Here is a 21,643-nt window from a genome sequence, read left to right as displayed (position 1 = left end):
TGGGTATCTGTCTTGTAGTGCTCGTTACAATGCTTGCAGAACATGAAGGTGTCTGGTTCCCATTGTGGCTGGATCCAAACAAGAGGACAGATCCCATTCGACTGTGAGAAACCTTGCTTTGATAAAGTATTTTTTGATTTGTAAATATATGAAAATAGATTTATAATTTATCTCACTTCATAAACCAAATATATAAAGCCTACGTGGTTCACAAATACATATCTAAACAAAATGCTGTGTAATTTTTGGATTGGCGCAGAAAGGTAATATAAAGGAGAGCTTTAAATTTATAATATGCTAGCTGCATCAAACATTTACAGTAGTTAATTTCAGGCTCTACTATTTGAATTTCTTACAATCAGTAGTTGCTTTGTTCTCATAAATGTCTGTATTTCATAAATTTTATAGCTAAGAAATAATTTTGAGATTAAGTCTAAGCAATTTTCTACATCTACATATTTTCTTTATTTCCAGTGAGTGTAAAAAATTATGTGAGCATAATATTTATGTGTGTTCTCATTTTCATACTGGCTTTTCAATAGCTATCTTTATGAGCTATACTCATACAATACTTATAATGATATAAAAGAGCATGTAAATTTTAATGATCATCTTTATGCAAATTATCAGAATAATTAAAATTTTATGTTACTCATTAATCATTTCTGGTTCAATGTACTTTAATTTCTTTTTTTCTGCATGTATGACTAGTACAGTTCCAAATTGTTTGAGGATTGCAAGCCTGGTGTTGTTCTTCTCAGAGGTAAATGAAGGTGGTTATTCCATTCCGCCCCTGCACCAGCTGCAGGAAACACTCACCTGTGTGTACTCGGGGACTCTCAGATTGTGTCTATTTAAAGGGAACATGTGTGGACGACAGTGTTCATTTACTGACTGTTGACACTGTGTCAGGCACCTGCCTCCAAGGGGAAGAAAACACATCTTACCATGCCCCTAAAAGGGGTAGTTCGGGATCCAGCTAACCAGGTAACCTTCCTACACAAAGGCTCCTGCACCACCAAATACACATTTGCTTTTCCTTCCTAAAAACAAACGCGTTCACTGCTCCCCACTTTGTGAAATGGGGTCTGTCCCTGGAGCGGCTGTCAGGCTTGAGCCCTGCAGGCTCCTGTCCATTGCAACAGCAACCTGAGTTCCTTGATTTTTGTTGTCTATTTTAGCTTAGCACCTGAATGAGAAAGGCAACAGAGCCTTCTCTCAGAGGCTGAGACCTTCTCAGTCATGTTCCTGCCCTGACAGCTCAAGAGACGCTTACAAACTCCAGAAACCAATGCTTATTTGGCAGAATAACTGTCAAAACTCAATGGTGTTGTAATCTATCTGGTTTCACTTTGGTCCAGGTGCCAAGAACTTCACCAATAGTTCTGTCCCAGAAATACTTCTCTGCAGTTCGAGACCCCCTGCACTTGTCCTGATGTCCCTAAGCTCTCCTCCTTGAGCCATGCCTTCACAGAAAAGATACACTGGGCCTCTCATCCTTGGATGGCCTTGCACCTGGAGATGCTTCCTACCTTTATCAGAGGTTCTAAGAAAGGGAATACACACAAAGTTTTATAACTTTGATTTTACGGGTGTTGACTTGAAGTTGAAGAGCAGTTGCCTTCTCCAGACTGTCAAGACTCTGTTTATGGCGCGCTCAATTTCCCTTATTTGATAAACAAACAGACCAGTTCTTTTTCTGATTCCCAAATGCAGCCTGTCACAACGAATACCTACCAATAACATGTGACTCTCTTTCCCTACTCCTTTTTCTAAATGGTACCTTTTTTTGCCATTTCCACAGATTACTGGATAAATAACCAAATATTTCACTACTCCATAGTAAGAATCAGTCTCTTTCCAGTATGTAATTGCAGCATCACTAACAAGACATTGATACAGGTATTTCACTGGGATGATATCACTCCATCTCAACTCTTTTTTGTTCAACATTCTGAAAAAATGGTTACAGAATTTTTGGCATGTAGCTCTGAGAAATCCCTGTATCTTGGTGCCTTAACCCCACAGATTAATTTCCTCTCCTCTTTCCCATCTTTCTCCTCCTCCTCTTCTTTCTCTTCCTTGTCCTCCTCCTTCTCCAGCTCCTCATCTCTCTCCTCTTTCTCCTCCTCCTCCTTTGCCTCCGTGGCGCTGAGCCTGCTGAGGCACCTTGTTCACTGCCAACATCAGGAATTCAGACTGATGTAGGTGACATTTTGTTACTGGCTGTTATCTTACCATGTGTGAGTGTTTTGCAAATATTGGAATTTAAAGCATTTGCGTGAGTTGCAAAATACGAGGTGGGAAGTATGGAATGAGTCAGGTGACAAAAGTTAAAGCTAACTCCAAGGGTTCTCTTTGGACGGATTGAAAGAAGTGACTTCTCACAGACAGTTCACATTCTGCTTTAGCCAGTCAAGAGGAGATGGTTTCTTTACCAAATAAACTTATCTTTTAATTGCCTTTCTCTATGAGCTTTAGAAGTGCCCTCATATTTGAATTGTGGCGGGAGTTTTCAGGTCTTGAATTTCTGCAGCAGTTCTGCAGATTCATATTCCTTTCACTGATCTGTGCAATCTCAGGGAATCTTGTAAAGGTCTCAGGTTAATACTGTCAAGGTTTTTTTGTTTTTCAGCTCAGCAAGGCCCAAGAGTGTGAATTTTGACTTGGCTGCTTGGGTGACAGAGAACAGTGCCTTCTCAGATATAGGGCCACCCTTTTGTCCTACTGTACTGTTTCCTTTTGCTTCCTTTCCACTGCCCAATTGCTAAAGTGTTTCTGTTCCTCCTTTTTACATTTTTTTAAGATTTACTCTATTTTTCTTGCAAAGTCAGATACACAGAGAGGGAGGAGACACAGAGAGGAAGGTCTTCAACCACTGATTCAGTCCCTGAGTAGCTGCCATGGCCAGACCTGCGCCAATCCAAAGCCAGGAGCCCAGAGCATCTCCTGGGTCTCCCACGTAGGTGCAGGGTCCCATGGCTTTGGGCCGTCCTCGACTGCTTTCCCAGGCCATAAGCAGGAAGCTGGATGGGAAGCGGTGCTGCCAGGATTAGTACGGTGCCCATATGGGGTTCTGGTATGTGCAAGGCAAGAACTTTAGCCACTGGGCTACCATGCTGGGACCCCTCCTTTTTTACCTTTTTCTCCTTCAGAAATTATACAACAGGAAGACATACCACTTTAAGATTATTGTGTCTTGGGCTCAGCACGGTGATCACATATGATCCCATAGCACCGGTTCTAATCCTGGCATCCCATTTCCCATTCAGGTCCCTGCATGTGGTCTGGAAAAATAGTTGAGGATGACCCAAAGCCTTGGGACCCTGCACCCACGTGGGAGACCTGGAAGAGCTCCTGGCTCTTGGCTCCTGGCTTTGGATCAGTGCAGTTCTGGCCGTTGTGGTCACTTGGGGAGTGAATCATTGGACAGAACATCTTCCTCTCTGTCTCTCCTCCTCTCTCTCTCTCTACATTTATATCTGACTTTCCAATAAAATTAAATAAATCTTTTAAGAAAAAAGATCATTGTGTCTTTAAAAGAAGATTCAATTTTTATTTTAGTGGCAGAGTTACACACTGAGAAAGAAATAGGTCTTCTATTTGCTGTTTTACTCCCCAGATGGCCATCAGGGCCAGAACTGGGCCAGTCTAAAGCCAGGAGCCACCAGCTCCTTCAGGTTCTCTCATGTGGGTGAAGGGGTCTAAGGCTTCACCAACATGACTTTGTGGTTGTGTTCTTCTGAGTGAGTTCAAAGAACAGTGGAGGTGCTTTCTCCTGTCCTCAACTTCAGTGGATGAATGTGGTTCACACTCATGGGGTTTGTTGGCCAAATTCAGTTCTGTGACCAACATGGGCTCCTATCAAAATGTTTTGTGATACATTTGTGTGTCCCGATAGTTTTAGAGCTCTGTAATTTTACACTACAGTTCAGATAACCACACATTGTTTATGTGGACAGATTCCAACAGGTAGCTTTCATCTTTGTGGTTTGCGTTTCCACTCCCCAGTATCCTATGAGAATTGTATAGAAACTCCTCACCTCCTGGGGCTTACTAGAGTGTGGCTAAGATGAAAGCTTTCATGGCACCTGCTCTCAGAAGCATCCCTGCTTGGAGATGTCTCAAGTCCCAGTCACCACATGGGAAACAGAGATGGAGTCCCAGGTCCCTGGCTTCAGCATTTCCCAATCCCATCTGTTGCAGGCATTTGGGGACTGAACCAAACAATGGAAAAACCAACAATCTCTCTCTCTCTCACTACTGAAGTGACTTCCCAGGATCTCAGTAAAGTGCTTTTAAACCTTACCTTTTCGTAGTGCTGTAATAGCCCGTCCCCACCTTTAACACACATACATATACACACAGGGAAACATGCTGCGCTTAGACGTTTAGAGTCAATGATTTCCGTGTTTCCTAGTGTTCTCAAAGTCATCTTAAGCTGTTGTGCCTTTTACTACATCTGTGTTAGAACTTTTTGCAATGGATTTTTTTCAGGCAAAAGAGCAGTGCTTTTGGTTGTTCCACCAGTTGATGCTATTTGTCATGTGTTACTTTGGAAAATAGGCAGGAGCAGTTCTGCATGGCCAGCTCTGAGGGTCTCTTCTTATTCCTCCAGGTTACAAAAGGAGAGAAGTAACAGAATTAAGTTTTCTGTATTGAATTTAAAACATTGATTCATCATCCTGCTATTATGTCAAGGAAATAAGCTGTGATCATCTTTACAAAAGATGAAAGACATTTAGATAGTAACTCATTTCCTTGACTTTGAGAGACCTTTTGTAAGATTCCACAGTCATATCTCTACTTGAAATAATAATTGGATCAATGCTTATTATATAAATACTCAAAAGGGGATTTATGCAAGGTTCTATATTGGTATAAACATTTCTAATGGATTTTTTAAAATAAAGCTAATAACTAGATGGGTGATCTTTTAGCGTAGTTGAAGGTCACAAGAGAGCCGTGTTTGGTATTTCTCCCTTCCGTTCCCTAATCAAATCTCTGTTTTATCTAGATAACAAGTGGTGACTAGCAAACATTATAAGCTCCACTCAAATGGAAATCAATAAAGACCCCAAAACATCCAGCACAACACTGTTCCCTGGGTTATCTGAGTTTGTTTTCAGTTTGTGAAAATTAGCCACAAATTACTTCTGCTTTTTGGCTCACATTTACTCATTCACATAGCCAGGTGTAGAGAAACTAGATTAAATATCCCAGATTCCTATTTCTTAAAGTATATTAGCTAGGAAAGGCAAAAAAAAAAAAAATAGCAATGTAAAAGGACTTTGATAAAAATACAAAAGTGTAGAATAATAGTGTCACATTCAAAAGTGGATCTGAAGAGCTAATATCTTTGAGCCACATTTGAAAGAGTTCTTGACTGTAAGTGAATTCTGTCCAAGGAGCACAGAGGAAAATCAACTGGTTTTCTACCTAATGTAATTGTTACCATTTCTCTCAACTGATCAGTGCTACAAATCTCACATCGGAACAGAAAGCTCTTACCCGTGGGCCGTGCGTGCAGCCCTGCAGGCTTTGCTGAAACACATGTTTGCATTTTAAATGATTTGGTATTTCTACTACCAAAAAAAAAAGCCAAGAAAAACAAAACCCACAGAATACCAGCAAGGTCAGTTAAGTTACAAAGAAGTGTCCAGGGCTTGGCAGTGTGGCCTAGTGGCTAAGGTCCTCGCCTTGATCCCATATGGCCGCTGGTTCTAATCCCGGCAGCTCCACTTCCTCTCTGTCTCTCCTCCTCTCAGTATATCTGACTTTGTAATAAAAATAAAATAAATCTTTAAAAAAAAAAAAAAACAAAGAAGTGTCCAATATTAAGAAGGCAAGGATCACCAAGATATCTTCTTTTAACAGTAAAACATGTATTTAAGATCTTAACAAAGATGAAAATAACCTTTATCCTGCAGTCCCAGGAAGCCTTTGCAGAAGTTAAGAATTACATAGGACTAATAGTATTTGGTTATGCTGGAAACAGGCTTGTACTGCCTACGTTATCCTTATACTGTTAGAAACTGAACCCAACGACAACCAGATACAGTGATTTATTACTTCCAGAAAAAAGAAGCTGGCCTTGCCTGCTTAGATTTTCTCTTTTTTTTTTTTTTTTAATTTATTTATTTTATTGGAAAGTCAGATATACAGAGAGGAGGAGAGACAGAGAGGAAGATCTTCCACCCAATGATTCACTCCCCAAGTAAGCTGCTACGTCCAGTGCATGCGGATCCAAAGCCGGGAACCTGGAACCTCTTCCGGGTCTCCCACATGGGTGCAGGGTCCCAAAGCATTGGGCCGTCATCGACTGCTTTCCCAGGCCACAAGCAGGGAGCTGGATGGGAAGTGGAGCTGCCGGGATTAGAACCGGTGCCCATATGGGATCCCGGGGCGTTCAAGGCGAGGACTTTAGCCGCTATGCCACGCTGCCGGGCCCAACCTGCTTAGATTTTCTAAAGAAGCTTGTATTCTGTCCTGCAGTGGCTGCCCTGGTGTGTGTTCCCCTCAATGGGGAACAGAAGTTCTGTTTTCTCCACATCCTCACCAACACTTGGTATTAACACTTTGCCAGTCTCATTAGAGTGAGCCAATACTTCCCTGTGCTTTGATTTCAATTTCTATAATGATTTGTGATGCTGGGCATTTTTTTGTACCTCTTGGTCTCTGTCCTTTGAGGAATGTGTGTTTAGATACACTACCCGTATTAATTGGGTTATTACTATTATTATTATTGCTGTTGAACTTTTTTTGGATGTTGACCTTTTGTCAGAAGTATAGTTTGGAAATGTGTTCTCCCACCCTTAACTTCTCTTTTCAACCTATTGTATGGTCTTTTGCCATGCAAAAGGTTCAGTTTGATGAAATCCCCTTTGTTTTTGGCTGTCCTGTGGCCCAGCAACCCGACTTCTATTCATGTATCCAAAGTATGTGAAGTGCGCTTGTCAGAGACACTGCATACCTGTGTTTATTCCAGCACTAACCTGGCTCTCAGTCGTAAACATGGTCGATCTTGTTGTTTTCAACAACGTGGATGACCTGGACACTATTCGGTGAAATACGCCAAGAACAGAAAGGCCAGTTCACATGATCTCACTCATATTTGAAGTCTAAATGTTTGGTTACCTCTTAGACAAAGAATATAATCATGATTTCTGGAGGCTGAAGAAGGAGGTGAGGAGTAAGGGGTAGGGAAGGTTGAGTGACATGCTTAGCAGGATGGGTTAGAGCTGTGGAGGAGACACGTCTCCAGGGTTGTGTTGTACTGAGCGAGTGGATGAACATCATCTCCATATTCTGTGTATTTCTCTATTTCAAAAACTAAAAATTGGGGTTTGTATTTTTTCGCTAAAAATAATCTTAAATTCTTGAAAGAATAAATATATTTACCCCAATTGGACATTAAATAATCTAAACTTGTAACAAATGTCACATGGTACACCATAAGTATGTTTGATTTTTGGATGCCTGCTAAAATTCTTACAAAATTAAAATTCTAAAAAATTTTCTTGCTTTCATCTTGCAGCAAAGTTCTGTGAAACTAATGTGGTGTTTTTAATCCTGCCATGTAGTTTTGGGTGATAGCACATGAAAACGTCTTTGCTCTCTTTTTAAGTACAGTTCATTTTACATCATTTAAAAAATTATCTGAAGCTCTAGATTTAGTGAGAGCAACAAGGTGTGGATCAGATTATTTCATCACTAGGGTTCTGTTTCTTCAGATCTTTCTGTGTAAAGTCCCTTCTCTGAGTCAAAGGATCCTAGCAACACTGTTGCCAAAATTCTATCAAAAAATATGTAAGATCCCAGGCAGGATGTGCCTGCCCTTCGGCTTCCATTCTGGGCCATTTCTGATCACCATTTCCCTCCGTTCCATCAACCCATTTGTCACGTCATTCATTCGCCTAATTTACTTTCTTATCTGCACTTGTCAGGTTATTTCCAACACCTTTCAGTTTTCTTTGTGGAAACTATTGGATCCCTTCATTTAATCCAGTGCATAATTTATAAATCATGTGGGTTTTTCTTGTAAAGGAAAGGTTACCTGCTTGAAGTGAGAATCTGAAGTTAGCTGCAAGCTGTTTAGGAAAGGCATCGGAATGAAAATCTCTTTTCTCTTGAAGAGAAAAAACTTCATAGAACATGTTAATGCCATCCTTTCTTCATTAAGAAAGATTTTAGTACACATTCAATTTGAAAGGAGAAAATTAATATGAGCCACTGTATGTGTGAGAAAATAAAATTTTAAATGCACCTGAACTGCTTAATGTGTTTGTATTTAGTTTCAGTTCTATAAATACATGAAAGAGGAAAAGATGAAAAATAATTCAGAGGAAACACTAGTTAAATAATGGTAAGAAATTAGTATGCAGCAAAAATTAAAAGACTTCAATACCTACAGACTGTCCGGAAAGAATAAACAAAAAATACAATCGTAATTCTTTGAAAAACATGCTTATTTGATGGTGACTCAAAAATGGATTAAAGAAACCAAAGTCTTTTATAACATTCAAAATATTTCAGCTACTCTGCAGCAGAACTATTAGATCAGGTATGCAGATTACCAAGGAGAGTGACTGTGAAAACAAAGTGTAGAAGTGATCAAACTGAACCAAACACTGCAAAATTACAAACAGAATGAGCTCAGACTTTCTCCACTTGGATGTGAACACAGGGCTCTCCTGGCTGTCAGAGGATAATGTCATTGCTCTCCTGTGAGTGCCATCCCATCTCTGTCTCAGCCTCTTCCGCAGTGCTCCTTGATCCAGCTCACACAGACACACACCCAAAACCATGTGGGACACTTCTCACGTGCCACACATACACTCACAGCATACACACATGTAAAATATATACACGCACACACTCTCATACAGCATACACACATATTCACACACAGACACACACCCAAAACCACGTGGGGCACTACTCACATACCACACACACACTCACATACAGCATACACACCATATACACAAATAAAATATGCACCTACCACATCACACATACACACTTTATACACAACACACAACACTCATATCACACAACACGCTCACATATCATATACAGACAAAATACACACCACATCACACGCAACACACAACACACATCACATATACACAACATACACATCACACATATACAACACACTCACATACATATCACACCACACACATACTCACATACCATATACAAACATAACATATGCACGCACACTATGCCCACATACCACATCAAACATATATGCACACATGTGCCCCACATACATACACACCCCACACCACACATAAACACACACACAAACCAGACTGATACACACATTCACACAACATACACACTACATACATCACACATACCCCCACATCACATCACAGTACACACACACGCCACACATACACACACCCCATGCATCACACACACACACACACACTCACAAACACACACACCCGGTCGTCTTTCTGCTGCACCAGCTGAGCCTCTATCATGGACCCTCAGTACCCACCAGGCTGGGCTGTCAGCCTTTCAGAGCACCAGATGCAAACTCACACCCCACACTTCCCCCCCACTGACAGCCAGCACACTGCTTGCCATATAGGGAGGACACAATAAGCTTTTCTTAAAAGCAAATAAACAAAAAAAGACTCATGATTCCTTGATACTATCTGAATTGCTGGAGTCTTTCTCTATCCCTCTGTCTCTGAAATACTTAAAATCCAGTCTGTGATGAAACCGGATGTACTCTGGTTGTTTGTCTTCTTCCATGCTACTGCGCTACTAAAATGCTTAGCATTGTGGTTCTTAAAACAAGCTAAAAGGTATCTTGACTTGCTGATGGAAGCCATGAAAAGCTCTCATTGCTGGGATGAGAGACCACTCACTACCTTTGTTATTACAGCTAAGATTAAGTTCTGGAACATTCAGTAAAGGACATCACAGAGGCCCCTTGCTACCCCACTACTTTCTTTGTGTCACTGAACATGAGACAAGAAGCTACTTGGAAGTAGACATGGGCATTCCTTCCTGTGGCCTCTGTCTGCCGGACACTCTGAAGGGGGGGACAGCTGCATCCAGGTGCCCAGCCATAGTTGACATCTTTGCCCCCAATAATGCAATATTTTCTCATCTCTAGGTAAGGAGAATTAAAAAGTATTGTTAGGTGAAAGAATACAACTGAGATGTTAATTGCCTGTATTTTTATTTCATATTCTAGATTATGGGACTCAGAAAAAGTTAGAACATTAGAAAACAAGCATAATACTATGCTCTGTAGCAGAAATGTCTAGCTGTATAGAATATCAAATGCTCTAATGCAATAATTTGCTTTGCTGCCAGAAATGCTTTTAGACTTTCTATAAAGTAAAACTCTTAAGTCCAATGAAAGCTGTTTTCTTTTTTTTTTTTTTTTGAAGATTTATTTATTTTTTTTTATTGGAAACTCAGATATACAGAGAGGAGGAGAGACAGAGAGGAAGATCTTCCACCCAATGATTCACTCCCCAAGTGAGCCGCTACGGCCGGTGCTGTGCCAATCCAAAGCCAGGAGCCAGGAACTTCTTCCAGGTCTCCCACACGGGTGCAGAGTCCCAAGGCTTTGGGCTGTCCTCGACTGCTTTCCCAGGGCACAAGCAGAGAGCTGGATGGAAAGTGGAGCTGCCGGGACTAGAACCAGTGCCCATATGGGATCCCGGCGCGTTTAAGACGAGGACTTTAGCCACTAGGCCACATCGCCAGGCCCGAAAGCTGTTTTCAATGTATAGAACTCTTGCCTTGGTAACTTTCTCTTTGAAGCCTGGCTTGTCATCCTAGAGGAAGAAACATGGTTTGGTTTGGTTTCATTACTGAGAAAGCCACCCGCCTTCCCAGTGTGCAGTCAGCGCCTGGCTGCCAGAGGGATTCTTGTCCGGCTCCCTGAGAAAACAGCCAAGCAGCCAGTGCCAGCCTGAGACGCAGGCAGAAGGAAGGTGCCAGGCTGTCCGAGGATCCACTTGGTCCTGGAATTGTGTCCGTGCTGTGGCTGGAACAACTGAGGAAGGGTCCCCAGCATGGAAAGAGAACACTGCCCAGATGGAGCATAGGAATCAGTCATTTTATCAGAATGGTGCCCTTTGGGACACTGTGTATTCTCCTCTTTCTTTGTTTTCTAAACAGCATGTTTTTGTCTAGATAACACTAAAAGTAAATGACAAATTTGTCTTGACATCTCATTGATCAAAGCTGTTTCTGAGGCCAAGGCCCTGTGACAAAGCACAGGAAGAAAACATTACTGGGTTTAATGGTGTCGACCATCAAACAGCATAGTTGGTATTCAAATCCCTGGAGTCAGGAGAACTTGTCACAGCTAACTTTATGGAGAGCTTAAAATGTCAAGGTTCAGGTTGAATTGTCATCCACAGGAAACAACAAGAGATTTGAAGGAAATTTCAAACTCTGGTGGCACAGATTTATGCTTCTGGAAAAGTCTGAAACAAAAGTAGCAGTTTCTGTGCACTGATACCTGAACTTGGTCCAAAATGTTAAACCTCATGTCCCTTTTCAAATATATGTGTAGTTAAAAGACCTAGAAAATCTTGGTTCCTATCCCATCATGGTGCTGCCCAACCATGTGATAGGAGATACAGATGTGACTCTGAGCCATCTGTCTTGTACTTGGGCTTATAACAGAGTCCTACCCATTCATGTGACTGAATTCCTGCAACTGTGTTACCTTCTGTGTGGATATAAGATACTCAAGCGTTTCAACCGAAAAAATGAAAGTTCATGTGAATATAACATCTTGCATAATTGGAACATTTGAAAGCAAATATGCTTTTAAGATCCTACACCAGTTTCCTTAAAGGATAGCTGAGTTTCTGATCTGTGCGAAAGCAAAACGATTGCAGTGATGGGGGATGAATATTCCAACGCGACTGAGGAAGGACAGTCCACACAAAATTCAGTCCACACAAAATAAGCCACATTCACTTTGCCAATTCAGTTTGACATTTTTCAGCTGTTAATTCATGGTTTTCTCAGCAGCTTTCCAAGATTTAGATCCGTGTATAATATACCAGGTAGAAAGCACATGCTTTTCAAATTGATTTGTAAATATGAGAAAAAAGCCATGAAATAACTGAAAATCATTTTGAAAATGTCATGCTAAATCACACAGGAAAAAATACTGGTGAGTATTATTCCACCATCTGAATATGGTTTTGCTGTTCAAAGCAGATTTTTAAAAAAAAAAATTATTTACTTTGAAAGTTGGATTTACAGAAAGGCAAACAAAGAAAAGGATCTTCCATCCACTGGTTCACTCTCCCAGTGGCCTCAGTGGCCAGAGTGGAGACGATCCGAAGCCAGGAGCCCAGAGCTTCTTCCAGGTTTCCTACGTAGGGGCAGGATCCCAAAGCCTTGAACCATCTTCCACTGCTTCCCCCGGGCCATTCACAGGAATCTGGATGAAAAGTGGAGCAGCTGGGACATGAGCCAGTGACCATAGAGGATGCCAGCATTTTTAGACAAAGGCAGATTGTTTGCTGTAACCTGTGCTTGGGGGAACACCCAGGCAGCCCTCTCCCTGTGCCCTGTGGATGTGGCTGACCCACTGGTGTGACTGTGCCCTGTGGAACACCCAGGCAGCCCTCTCCCTGTGCCCTGTGGAACGTGGCTGACCCACTGGTGTGACCTGTGCTTGGGGGAACACCCAGGCAGCCCTCTCCCTGTGCCCTGTGGATGTGGCTGACCCACTGGTGTAACCTGTGCTTGGGGGAACACCCAGGCAGCCCTCTCCCTGCGCCCTGTGGAACGTGGCTGACCCACTGGTGTGCTTCCTTGCAGAGCTGGAGGCAGAGGAGTGGTGCAAGCATCTGTGCATGGAGTGTCTGGGAACGAGACTGAACGACATCAGCCTCGGGGAGCCTGACCTGCTGGCAGCCGGAGTGCAGCGGGAGCAGAATGGTAAGAGGGGGTTTCTACTGTACTGTAATGTCTCATGATAATCTCTTTTTTGGTCCAGAAAGTAGACCAAAGTAGATCAGTTGTTAAAGCATTTTCCCATGATGATGTAGCAATCAGAGAAAATTCTAAGGTGCAAGCAGTTCCAACTTCTTATCTGTGACAATGTCACTAATTGTCCAAGTAAAAAACTGGCATGATAGCTATTGTATGTAAGGCTTTTGTATGTATAACATCCCACATGTCTTCTCTGTAAATTAGTGTATATGTCAACAGGTTGGGGGCCTGGCACGGTAGTGTACCGGGTTTAGTCGTCACCTGCATCCTTGCAGCTCCACTTCCAGTCTAACTCCCTGTTAACGCACCTGTGAAAGAAACGGAACATGATCCTAATGCTTGGGCCCCAGCGCTCCTGTGGGAGCCCTGTGTGAAGCCCATGATCCTGGCTGCAGCCTGGCCTAGCACTGGTCGTTACAACCATCTGGGGAGTCAATCAGTGAATTAAAATTTCTCTCTTTCTCTCTCTGCACATATTGCGTCTTCTCATTCAACTAAAGTAAATGAATCTTTAAAAATGTTGGCTTATCATATTATCAGTAATTTCCAGGGGATTTAGTTAATACTGCAACACAAACGTGGCAGATGAAATAGCAAGGCATCATAAAACTGAGGTTGATGGACCTAACTTTGTTTACTTACCAAACCATTCTCCGGTTTAACAGGCATTTCTGCTATCTTAACAGCATGCCACATACTTGGGTCTAGCATAGTCAAATCATTAAATTAGACAAATACAATCATTGTTCAGTGTGTCAATATTAGATCATTGTAAGCTCATAATATAAAGAATGACCCCCAATCCAGGATGACCCAGCAGTGTGAGGATAGAAACAGTTGAGTGTTCTTTCTGGTGCTCGGTGGTCAGAAAGATTGAGGGGTATTTTAAAACTGGATGCCATTTCTTAACAAGAAATCCTGGAAATATGTATGAATTACAAATTAGATCCCACAGTTAGAATATACTTGTGCGTAGTCACACTTGATAATTGTAGTATTATCGCTTCTTGGCCTTTCGGCTAAGATCAAGTGTAGATAATTGTAGCATTGCTAGAAATAATGTTAGTAACAGCCATGGTTCTCTCCATGTAAGTACTATGTTTTTGCTGTTATTCAGCTACTTTCACTTGTTTTCTCCTAACAACAAAACTGAAATTTTCCTGTGAATTGACCATGAGCATATGGAGATGCTAAATATTCCTCCGTGAGTTTTTAGAAAGTCAAAACAAGTGCTTCTTTTGCTCTCTTGCTGGCTTCGTCGTCCCTTTTTGTTCCTCTCGCACACTTTTCTCAGATTTTCATCTCTCTGGATTGTTTTCTGAGAACTGTGTTAAGCGAGAATGTCCCAAACCATGTTACTTAAAATAAGCTGTTCATTCACAGCTTAAGAAGGGGGGATCCTCCTCGATGGGGATCTCAAGCACCACATGAAGGAAATCTGAAATGTGAGACGAGCAGGTGCTGGGCGGAAACCCTGGGTGCTTTCGGTGCAGGGCGTGCTTCGCCCTCAGGTTTGGAGCTGTGTGCCATTTCCTCCTGCAAATGCTTCCTTGTGTCTGCTTGAACAGCTCCGACTTTACATAGAATGTCTGTGCTTTTAAAATGCAATTCGCACATTTGACAGGACTGACTTAGTTGGAGATGCTGTTATTTAATGAAATTGATACTCTTCTCAAACACACACATGCGCGCACACGCACACAATGTGCATTATTAAAAATCCGATTCTTAGAGAGGGAAAACTAAGGTCCAGGTAAGGCTGAGAGCTTGGTTTTACTGTAGGGATGCTGGGAGGTGGTGACACCTGTACCAGTCTGGGCCTGACAGGAAGTCCTTAGGACTGAAAGTATTGACCTGGCTTTCAGGGGACCCTGTTTAGTTCTCCTGAGAGAGTTAGCAGGGACTGAGCCTTGCTTTTCCCTCTGGTTGCCTCTCCCTGCATGTGATCCCTACACACACACACACACACACACACACACACACACACACCCCTCCGCTATGAGATTGTTCACCGTGATGTCACAGCCAGAGGACACACACAGAGCTCGTGTCATGCTGGTCGAACACTGAGGAGCCATACACTGAGCCTTGCTTTCAAAGGCACCCAGGCTCAGATATTTCCTTGCAGCAATGAAGAAACAGTCAGCTATGCGAAGGGCTTGCTTTCCCTGGAACCACCTTTCTCTATTTGACTCCTCCCATGGCCATGGATCCTAGCACCACCCAGGGCGCCTCCAGTTTTTGTCTCCTTCCTTTAAAGTGCCAATTGGAGGTGATGTCTTTCTTTTCCTCTTACCCCACTTGGAGCTGGTTACAACAGGGGCTGAACCCTTCCAAAGCCAGGAGTCAGCCACATGGGTACAGGGACCAAGTGCTACAGGTGTTTTCTGCTGTCCTCTTCGGAGTGTTAGCGGAGATCTGAGTCGGCGGTGGAGTGGGCAGGATTTCAGCCAGCACAGGTGGTGCCAGCTCCGCAGGCAGCGGGCCTTTGGCCCACTCAGCAAAATGCCAGGCCTGTGTTCATGCAGCGGGGAAAGAGCCACAAACCAGTTGGCACACTTTTCTGCATGCATGTGTCAGTTTTCCTGCTTTGTAATCAAGAAGCTTCCTTGTACATATAGTTCCGTGTTCAGAATCTCTCTGAAGCAAGATGTCCAATCTCATAGCTGAGACCAAGACATCCATTTGGCCAGCTCAGCCCAGTCCCCACCTTCAGGCCTCCTGGATGCCTTGGAGGTAGCTTGGATGCCCACTTGCCCAAACTGTGTAGAGAAAATATGCATTGTTCCAGCTGGTCAAGTAAGATTTTTTGTTAGGATTTATTCATTTTTAGTGGAAAGGCAAATTTGCATAAAGGAGAGACAGAAAAATCTTCCATCTGCTGTTTCACTCCCCAAGTGGCTGTATCTACATCTTTCTCAGGCCACAGGCAGGGAGCTGAATGGGAAGTAGAGCAGCTGGGACATGAACCAACACCTTTATGGGATCTTAGCACGCGCAAGGCAAGGATGTAGTCACTGAGCCATTGTGCTGGGCTCCCAAGTAAAATCTTAAAACATATAATCTCTCCTTTCACTGACTCTCAATCACTCTTCAAGCATAACATTTTAAAATAAAAATGTCACGAGATTCCTCATGCTAGTTTGAATTTATTCATATATACTCATGAAATTTTTTATGAAAGATTGGTCAGTAAAGATTGAAATTTTTACTCATCCTTTTTAACACAGTTTAAGGGCTTTAAAGAGATTATTTGTTTAGAAGGCATCACATCAGAGAGGCAAGGGGAGAAGCACAGAGCCAGAGATCCTGCATCTGTGGGTACAAATGCCCTCATTAGCGTTCAGGAGCCCCACCCAGCGCTCCCACATCAGAATGTCTCAGGAAGGAAGAGGACTCATCCCAGACCCCCTGCTGTGGGATGCAGGCGTCTCCAGCAGTGGCTGCAACGTAACTCCTCCTCAGAGATGCTGTATGATTTTGTCCGGCATAGGTTTGTTTGGATTTGGCCTGAATGTGTTTGCTGACACATAAGGCGCTCTGGCAGAGTCCATCTAGCCGACGGGCTCCGGGGGACTTGTGGGAGCTGGCAGCGTTCTGTCATCAGGAGAAGTCCCCTGGCTAGGGCTTGACCACAGAATGTTTTTGACATTCAAGATTTCTGCTTCCCTCCTGCATGCTCCTGACTGTTTGGACAGTCTTTATTTACTCTGAGATTAGCTAAGAATAGACATTTATGCAAATAATTTTTAAAGGTGAAAGATAATGTGTGTTGCTGAGATAAAAGTGTTATTGATTAAATTCTTTGCTATAATCATGTTTATCTAGTCCTGTCAGCTGCTCTCATATTGACTCCGAATCCTTGTTTAGGGGAAAGTTAAGAGGTGGAAATGCTCCCGCTGTCACTCTCACAAATACACACATACTTATTCTCAAACTTCAGATAATGCCACAAGTGCATATTGTGCAGATATTTCACACTTTTGCTACTTGAAATTTCCAGGATATGTAGTTCTTTCAATACTTAACATAGCCTACGGTGACCTTGGGAAGTATTAACATGATATTAGAGTTATAGACAAAGAATTCATGACACATAATCTCATTTCTAGAAAACATATTGTATATTCGTCGTTAATAGAAACAATGTGTTTCACTTCTGAGTGACTGGTTTGCCTGAAACTCCTGCAGTTGCAGTAGGAAGTGAACACAGAGGATGTGTCCAGTTTGCTACTGATGCAAGAGATGACCATCTGCCATTTTCAAAAGTAGTTCAGACTTGTGAGCATGCCTCTGTTGTTCCTGTGCAGGTGGAATGACAAAAACTCAGCTGCGGTAGGCTGAGTTCTTCTGAGATTGTCTCCAAATTTCACATGGTGCTCATGCTTGCTCAGTGAGTGTTCCATCCTCCTACTCTTGCAGCTGCCCCAAACAGACTCTCAGCATGCAACAGAACACATGCTAGCTTGCAATGCTGTCGAAGCCCGTGTACACAGTGTATCCTCTAACATTCCACTGGTCAAATAAAGCCTCAGGGAAATTGCAAAGTTGCGAAAGTGTACAAGTGTACTCCGTCTGTGAGGCTGTAACAGGCGTGAAAGGGTATTGTATTGCTTCATAAGGGAAGAAAATGAAGAACGGAGAAGAATTATTGAGCCATCTGTGGTGTAATGAAATATACTGAAACATTGACAGCTTAGTGTAGCTAGGAGTCGTTCTGATTATATTAGCCTGCATGTATTTTTTAGTAAATTGACTGTTTTATTCCTTCAAGTAAACTTTCTTACTTGACAATAAAGCAAGGCTAAAATTTTTTATGTTCATCACCAAATGGTCAAAGTAAATACGAACAGATCCTTGCTAAAATGTTAACAATTTCCTGTTCATTAAAAACAAGGGCAATAACAGAAATAAACATGATTCTAATTTAAGAGTACCCGCCCCCAGTTTCTCAACAAAATGACCTCAAGTGAACCATGTTCACTTTTAGACATGCTGCTCTTAACATGCAATAACCATGTTTTCTAGGTAGTATGACTCTGGGAAAAAAACAACAACAACCATGTTTTAAACATTTTGTTGAAGTACAATCTACATACCAAGAAATGCATGCAAGTATACAAGTAGTTGATTTTTGTTTGAACATACTCATAGCCAATACCCAAATTAAGAGCTATTTGTAATAATTCCTAGCTATTCACTGTGTTTCCGTACTATTAGTTATAAAACCTCGTTTTTATATCTGATTTTATTAAATTTGGGTCTACTCTCCTTTTGGTTAGTTGGGCCAATGGTTTATGAATTCCACTTAATTTTGTCCTAAAATCAACATCTTTGTTTCACCACTGCTTTGCATTGCTTTTAGTTCTATTTTGTGTTTCTTATCTAAGACTGATTATTTATTTTGTGCTACTAATCTGGAATTCAGTTTGTTCTTATTTTTCCAGATTGTTGAGATATGATATTGCAACATGTGTCTGTACATTTCCAGTTTTTTGTTGTGGGCACTTTATTGCCATAAACTTTCCTCCTAACATTGCTTTTACTGTCTTGCATAAGTTTTAATATGTTATGTTCTAATTTCCATGTATTTCAAGGACTTTTTGTTTGCCTCTGATTTCTTCTATGACTTATTGTTCTTTCCAGAGGTTATTTTTCAGTCTCCATATATTTTTATATTTTATAGAATTTTTTTGTTGTTAATTTCAGGTTTCATTCCATGTGATGTGAAAATTAATGTGATTTTAATTCATTTATTCTAATTTTATTATTTATGACATTGTGTATCATCCATCCTTGACAATATTTCATACATTGTTGAAATGAGTGTGTATTACTCATCTGTGACAATGAAAGTTCAATACCTATAAGGGCCATCTGGTCTGCACTGTAGATTAGCTTTGTTGCTTTTCTGTTGAGTTTTTTGAGCTGGTTGACCTATCCATTGATGAAAGTGGAGTGTTTTGGTCCTCCATTGTTAGTATATTGGAGTTGATGCCTCCCTGTAGAGCCTTTAACATTTGCTTTATAAGCTGAGTTCCCTTGCATGGGGTGTTTATACATCTTCTGTAATGACATCTTCTTGTTGAACTGATTCCTTAACCATAACATGATTACCTTCTTTGTCTCTTTTAACAGTTTCTGTGTTATAGTCTGTTTTGTCTTGTATCAGGGTAGTTATTCCTTCTCATTTTGATTTCCATTTGATGGAGTGTGTTTTTCCATAACTTATGTGTGTATCTTTATTGGTAAAGTGTTTCTTGTAGGCAAGATTTAGATACACACTGTTTTATTATCCGTTCAGCCACTCTGTGCCATTTAGATCACTCTACAGTTATTATTGCAAAAATTGTGATTTGGTCCTGCCATTTTCCCATTAATATTCTTATTGCTTATTTTGAAAATCTTTTATGATCTTACTGGAAGTTTGCCCTCACATTCTTTTGTGATGCTTATTATCTTTCTCTTAAGTGTTATTTGTAAGGTTGGCCAGGTGGTGAAAAGTTCTTTCACTATGTGCTTGTCCTTTTATCTTCATCTCCATTTTGGAATGAAAGCTTCACTGATAAAATGTGTTTCTATATCGATTTTATGTATCTGCGAAATCAGTCTCTTGTTGCTAGCTCCTGGTTCTAGAACAGTGGGGGGGAGAAATTGGGTATAGAATTATAATGTTTTCTTTCTTTACTGTGCTGAATCTGAGGTCTGGTTGCAAGGTGGGAGTTCATGATAGACAAACAGGCAGCAGTGACCCAACAGTTGGTGGGACAGGGATTGGTGAGTTCTCCTGTAATCTGACACAAGGCTCCACAGTTGGCTGAGCTTGCATTGTGTAGAAAACTAAGAGCAGGCAGCTGTCTTATTGTGAGGAGTGTCCAGAGAAGAAGGCGCTTCAGTGGCTAGAACACCTCATCTCCAGACAGCGGGAAGATGTGGAGGTTAGGGCATTTGCTTGTCCTAAAGGAAGAGACAACATTTGAATAACAGCGTGGTCCTTGGCATTCAAGAAGCAAGAGGGAACTTGTGTTAATTTCAGCTTGTTAGAAGGAATTTTTCCTCTTTGTCTCTCATTTTTACCCTGGAGAAACAGAAGCAACAGCGAGGAGATTAGTGCAGTGGTCTAGAAGACTAACCCTTTGCTGATATGGGCGGCAGAGTGCAGTTCTAGCTGCAGAGGCCATCTGGGGAGTGAGCCAGAGATTGGTTCTTTGTTTCTCCCTCCCTCTCTGTAACTCTGACTCTCAAGGAAAATAAATAAATCTTAAAAAAAAAAGAAAGAAAAGAAAAACAGGAGACATCATGGCTGACAGTGAGTTAGGCACTAAGTTGTTAGCCTGACATGCTATCTGTACAGAGTGAGTTTTACTTATTGAAATCACTGAATAATGGACCACTAAGTGATACTCAAAATTATAAATAAATGACCCAATTCTTAAAATTTACACTACTCATTATATATCAAGGTTACATATACAAATCTATAAAGTGATTGATTTTTATGTAAATTACTGAACTTAATAATGTTTAGCTGTTAAAGTTAATTAATTTTAGTGAACATTTAAGCCTCTACTTAATGGAAGATCCTGGAGCTCAAAATCAAGCAATCGGGCCCAGCGTGATAGCCAAGTGGCTAAAGTCCTTGCCTTGCATGCTCTAGGATCTCATTTCGGTGCTGGTTCTAATCCAGAGGCCCCACTTCCCATCCAGCTCCCTGCTTGTGGCCTGGAAAAGTCAAGGACGGCCCAAAGCTTTGGGACGCTGCACCCATGTGGGAGACCTGGGAGAGGCTGGCTTTGGATTGGCTCAGATTCAGCTGTTGTAGCCAGTTGCTTAGGGAGTGAATCCACGGATGGAAGATCTTCCTCTCTGTCTCTCCTCTCTATATATCTGTCCAATAAAAATAAATCTTAAAAAAAAATCAAGCAATCGAGAAGGATGGAAAATGCAAGAGTAGCGCTTCAAATTCTAAATTCATCTGTCACCAAAAAGTCTAAGAATGCCTCTCCTGCTGTGAGGGTTTTTACTTTTCAGCCATCTGAGCTGTTAGTGTGTGCCTTTTGCACCCCACTCACGTAACTGACATGATTTCTAAAGTTCCTGCCTGTCCTTGAGCACTTGTGTGTCTGGGTCTTTCAGTTCCCTAACGTTCAGCTGTAGTGCTGCATTTACACGCCATCACTTACTTTTGATCTAACCTGGAAACCACAATTTCTCAAGTCAAGAGAGAAATGAAGTGAATTAATAAAAGCTTTCAGCAATAAGCTAACAACACACCTAGTAGGACTCTTTACTGAATAGAGTGCACTGGCTTCTAATTTCTAAATGTGTTTTAAGAAAACTAATAAGCGAAAGATGAATTTTCTTAGGGTTATAATGCAGTGATTAGACAACATATGCTTGATGCACTGATTTATCTGATAAGTAAATTCCAAAGACCTACTTTAAAACTATTCTCGTTTATTATGAGTAAAACCTAGCTGAACAAATATGTCTATTTTCCTATATGATTCTGTTTTTTTAGATACTTCACTTTTTCTCCTACAAAACAAAAATCACTTAGAAACTGTCTAAAGAACTCATCACCTTTCTGTTTTCTGCAATTACTTCTACTTATTGGATGATGTTTTGTATCATGTCAACA

General features: G+C 41.4%; 1 protein-coding gene across 1 annotated transcript in view; it reads left to right on the top strand.

The window, feature by feature from the left end:
• Positions 1–21,643, top strand: part of DOK6 (docking protein 6) — a 312,711-nt gene that overhangs the window by 167,822 nt on the left and 123,246 nt on the right. Inside the window, exon 4 of the mRNA XM_004579438.4 lies at positions 12,829–12,948. Coding sequence (XP_004579495.1) covers positions 12,829–12,948 — 120 coding nt within the window. The remainder of the gene's footprint in view (positions 1–12,828; positions 12,949–21,643) is intronic.

The sequence above is a fragment of the Ochotona princeps genome, chromosome 18, assembly GCF_030435755.1.
Source record: "Ochotona princeps isolate mOchPri1 chromosome 18, mOchPri1.hap1, whole genome shotgun sequence".
In the NCBI taxonomy this organism is placed as follows: domain Eukaryota; kingdom Metazoa; phylum Chordata; class Mammalia; order Lagomorpha; family Ochotonidae; genus Ochotona; species Ochotona princeps.
Note: the sequence above shows the minus strand (reverse complement) of the source record. Positions and strands in the feature narration are given on the sequence as shown.